Source organism: Nicotiana sylvestris, chromosome 6 (assembly GCF_000393655.2).
Source record: "Nicotiana sylvestris chromosome 6, ASM39365v2, whole genome shotgun sequence".
Taxonomy (NCBI): domain Eukaryota; kingdom Viridiplantae; phylum Streptophyta; class Magnoliopsida; order Solanales; family Solanaceae; genus Nicotiana; species Nicotiana sylvestris.
In genome coordinates this window covers 39,744,158-39,748,200 of record NC_091062.1, presented here as the reverse complement: position 1 = coordinate 39,748,200, position 4,043 = coordinate 39,744,158, and the positions used below count along the sequence as shown (strand labels likewise).

The window sequence follows — 4,043 nt, the reverse complement described above, 5'->3', positions numbered from 1 at the left end:
GAGGTTCAGGTAACTGAGAATATGAATGAAGAGATCTCTATGTTATGTCTTGAAAAAAGGAGGTTGGAACCAATATAAATGTTCGTCGACTACATCTATCATGACGCTAAATATATATGAGGATCTTAAGTATGAAGAAACAATTCAAGTAGAATTGGTTTCATATAAAAGACAAGTAGTTTTGGACCTACAGTTCAAACACTTGAAAGTATAAAGTCAATGGTGTGTGCAATCACTTTTATCTATCTTATATGTCTGGTAGGACATGAAAACTTGATATACATCTAAAGTGTAGTTATATGGCTTATATGACTTAACTTATATGACAATCCCTAAAAGGTTTAAATCGCTTAAAATATATACAATTCTTGGTCCTGAAGTACCACACCCAAAGTGCAATTTGTGCATATATGTATCTTGCTATAACTATAAGCATGATGATGTGATAGTGAGAACTTATACCTTTACGGAGATGTTGAAAAGGTCATTCCACGATATTATATAAAGATATTACATATCTATCAAGAATGATAATTTCAAAGTGTAACATATTCATTCAAGTTAATATGGCTGATTTGTTTATGAAATCTCTACCAACGATCTTTTGAAGATGGTGCACAAGATTAGAATGTGAAGGCTCAATGATGTGAATTGATTGTCTCATCAGGGGGAGTTAATATGCGTTGTACTCTTTTTCCTTACAAGGTTATGTCTTACTAGGTTTTTCTTGCAAGGTTTTTAACGAAGCAACCAAAAGACGTATTGTTAGATATGTGTACTCTTTTTCCTTCACTCAAATTTTTCTCTACTGAATTTTATTTTAGTTAAGATTTTAACGAGACACATTATCTGTTGAATAGACTTCAAGGGGAATGTTAGAAATAGTATTGTATTTAAAGTGAATGTCTATCTTTTAGAGAGTTTTTAAAGTTTGTTACTCTGTGGCTAAATCACTTTTCCCCTATAAATAAAAGAGTTCTATCTCATTACAATTCATCTCAAAATCAATAAGAATTTTTTTTCTTTCTAATTTTCTCTGCAATACTCTTATGTTCTTTTATTATATTATAACAATATTGAAGTAATTAGAGTTTACAGTTCAAACTCGTCACTGCGATCTAAATTATAATGCTTTGGTCACATGATACTAACTACCGAACCAAACTACAAACTAAACTGCTATCAAAGGTATTGACTCCTTAAAAAAGGTCTCGAAATCGAATATTAAAGATGAAAAAACTGTTATTAAAGAGCATGTTATCACCCTGAAAAGTGAAACTTTCCCGTAGATCTGGATTAATCGGAGTCCAAAACCAACACACAAAGTGAGAAACAAACGAAAAAACCAAAGTATAAATCAAAAACTCATCCTTCTGCTCGTTGACGGTCGTGATTGACTCCCCAACCACGGATGCCAAAGAGCAAGTGCGCTGCTAAAATTAGGAACTCCGCCGCTTGTTGTGCTGTTAAAAGCTGAAGCAAGTTCTCAATAGTCTTCATCCTCAGTTGATCTGCTTTCTCTAATATCTCCACCAGCCTTCCCATCTTGCCATCAACGTCTCCCATGGTTCCAATTATAGCATTTCCACTATCCTACATGTTAATTGCAAATATACAATTATACGTAACGCATTTAAAGGAGACCTATAGGTACAATTTTAAAGAAAATTTAAAATATTGTAATCTAGAAAATTAGTGTACATAACGAGGTACAACCACTCCGACTAAACAGGCAATGTCAAGTGTCTAATAACTTCTACTCTTGTTGACACGTAAAACACTTTCATACTATAGGTATACTTAATTAAACCTATTATAGCACGTCATCTGTTTTCTATTGTCAATATAAAAGAACTTTTATACTAATATGATCACCGGATAAATAACCACAAGCGATCTTCCATTAAAAATAGTACTTTAAATTATTATCTTAAAAGTAAAGAAAGTTACCTACTATAATATATATAAAAATAGTACAAGTTCTTTACACAAAAATATAAGTTCTATGTTAACTAATTTTACTACGATGGACTTTTACACATAATTTTTTTTTTTTGTTTCGTAAAAAAATTCGTACACACCGTCAGTGTATAGATGCAAAGTAAGAAAACAAAAAACCAAAAAGAAAAAGGAAAAAAGGGAACAAGAAGAAGAAGAAATTCCAGCTGCTTGCCTGCCAATCTGAGAGTTGTTCAGTGATAGCATTTTCTTGCTGGACGGTTTCGTACTGAAACTCACTGAGCCGACTAAGCTGATTAGGTGAAAGATCCCCAAGGTCACCGTTACCGAACCCACGAAGGATATCAACGATTGGAGACTCAAAAAGGATGCTGGATTTAGTGTAAATAATGTGGAAAGCAGTAGTCGGTCGCCAACCAGCAATCCAATATAAAGATCTCTCTAGAGAATTAGACCATGGTGCACTGAATATATGGAGTATGTCATTTTTGGCAGCCATGGACTTGACACGGTAATATTCGTAGTAATGGGAAGTGAATTTTTGGACTAGATGTGTGTGCAATTCGTGTTGTTCTTGGTTAGTTGCAGGTCTTGGGGCTTTCTTTAGTTGTTGGACAAGTTCCCGGAGTTGTTCATGCCATTCTTCGTGGAATTGATGGAAACCACTCAGTTTTCCTTTTTGTTTATACATTTTTCCCCCTAGAAATTTAATTGAGACTCTAGGGTTGAAGTTTAAAACTTTGGTTAATTTATAATCGTTCAAGTTAATTTTTCTAGTTTTCTGGTTTTGGTTTTGATATTGTAGGCTTCTTGGGTGGGTTGATTTATAGGCCTTCGAATTTTGGAAGCTAGCAATATATGTGCATGATCATAGAGAGGTGGCGCCTGCAGTCTTTTGCTTGGGACTCGGAAGATATGCATCAGGTGGAAGATCATGTCCCTTCATGGTAAGGACAAGTTATTTCGACAAAACATCTATAATTAGATGAGGAACCAATAATAGTTGATGAGTTTCGATAATCTCAATGTGATTTATTGGTCGAATTGCTTTCGTTTAAAGTAACTGAACCCAATTTTTATTTTTTTTCTTTTTGTAAGTAAACTGAACCAATGTTAAAATATCATACAGTCAACATATACCAACCAAAAAAAAATGTACCGGCATCGAATGCATGTACAGAAATAATAGGAGGTACATTTGGGGCAAATGATATCTTTATTTATTGAGCTAGCTAAATGAAAACATTATTTATTTTTTCCAAAAAAGAAATTTTAACTTTTATTTTATAGTTATATATAACAAAAAAATTATCTAATACTCCCTCTGTTACAATTTAAATGACACAATTTCTTTATTAGTCTGTTCCAAAAAAAATGACACATTTCTGTATTTGGGAACGATTTAACTTTAAACTTTTTATTTTACCCACTTTATAATGAGAAGTTTTTATAGCCACAAAACTGTCATGGCGCCATAAAGCTTTTGCCCCTTAAGCTTTAGGACTGCATGTCTCAAAAGTCTTCTTTTTTTTCCCGTAAACTTTGTATCAAGTCAAACCATATCATCTAATTGAAACGGAGGGAGTAATATTTATGCATTTAAAAAAATGTGTATTCATCGATATAGGTACACGCGCTAAGCGCATACCATAGGACTAGTACTATATTAAAAATGCGAAGGCCCTTAACGAAATTTACTCGCCTTTTTTACCTTTAAAAATAAACTTTATATTAGACAAAATCGTAATTTTGTTATTTCTTAATATTTAATACTTTGAAATCAACTAAATGTTGACTATTAAATTATTCATTATTTAAATTATTTACGAATTCCTAATATTTAGGACTTTAACACATATATTTTTTTGGACAAATAAGAGTATTATATTTTCTTTTGCTTATATTTTCTTACGTCAATTTCTACATGAAATATGTTTTAACTTATAATTCTGGGGGAGGGGGGGGAGGATTCTATATATTCTACTATATATTATTATTAAAAGAGAGACATATATAGTATTTAATAAAATATTTTTTAATTATTAAATATTATGCAAAAACATCGACAAAGAGAAAAAAATGTT

General features: G+C 32.0%; 1 protein-coding gene across 1 annotated transcript; it reads right to left on the bottom strand.

The window, feature by feature from the left end:
* Positions 1 to 1,189: 1,189 nt before the first annotated feature.
* Positions 1,190 to 2,898, bottom strand: LOC104237328 (protein DOG1-like 4). Its single transcript, XM_009791459.2, has 2 exons — positions 2,174 to 2,898; positions 1,190 to 1,593 (listed from the first exon to the last, which is right to left on the bottom strand). The coding sequence occupies exons 1-2, from the start codon at positions 2,648 to 2,650 to the stop codon at positions 1,366 to 1,368; spliced, it is 705 nt and encodes a 234-aa protein (XP_009789761.1). The 5' UTR covers positions 2,651 to 2,898; the 3' UTR covers positions 1,190 to 1,365.
* Positions 2,899 to 4,043: the final 1,145 nt, after the last annotated feature.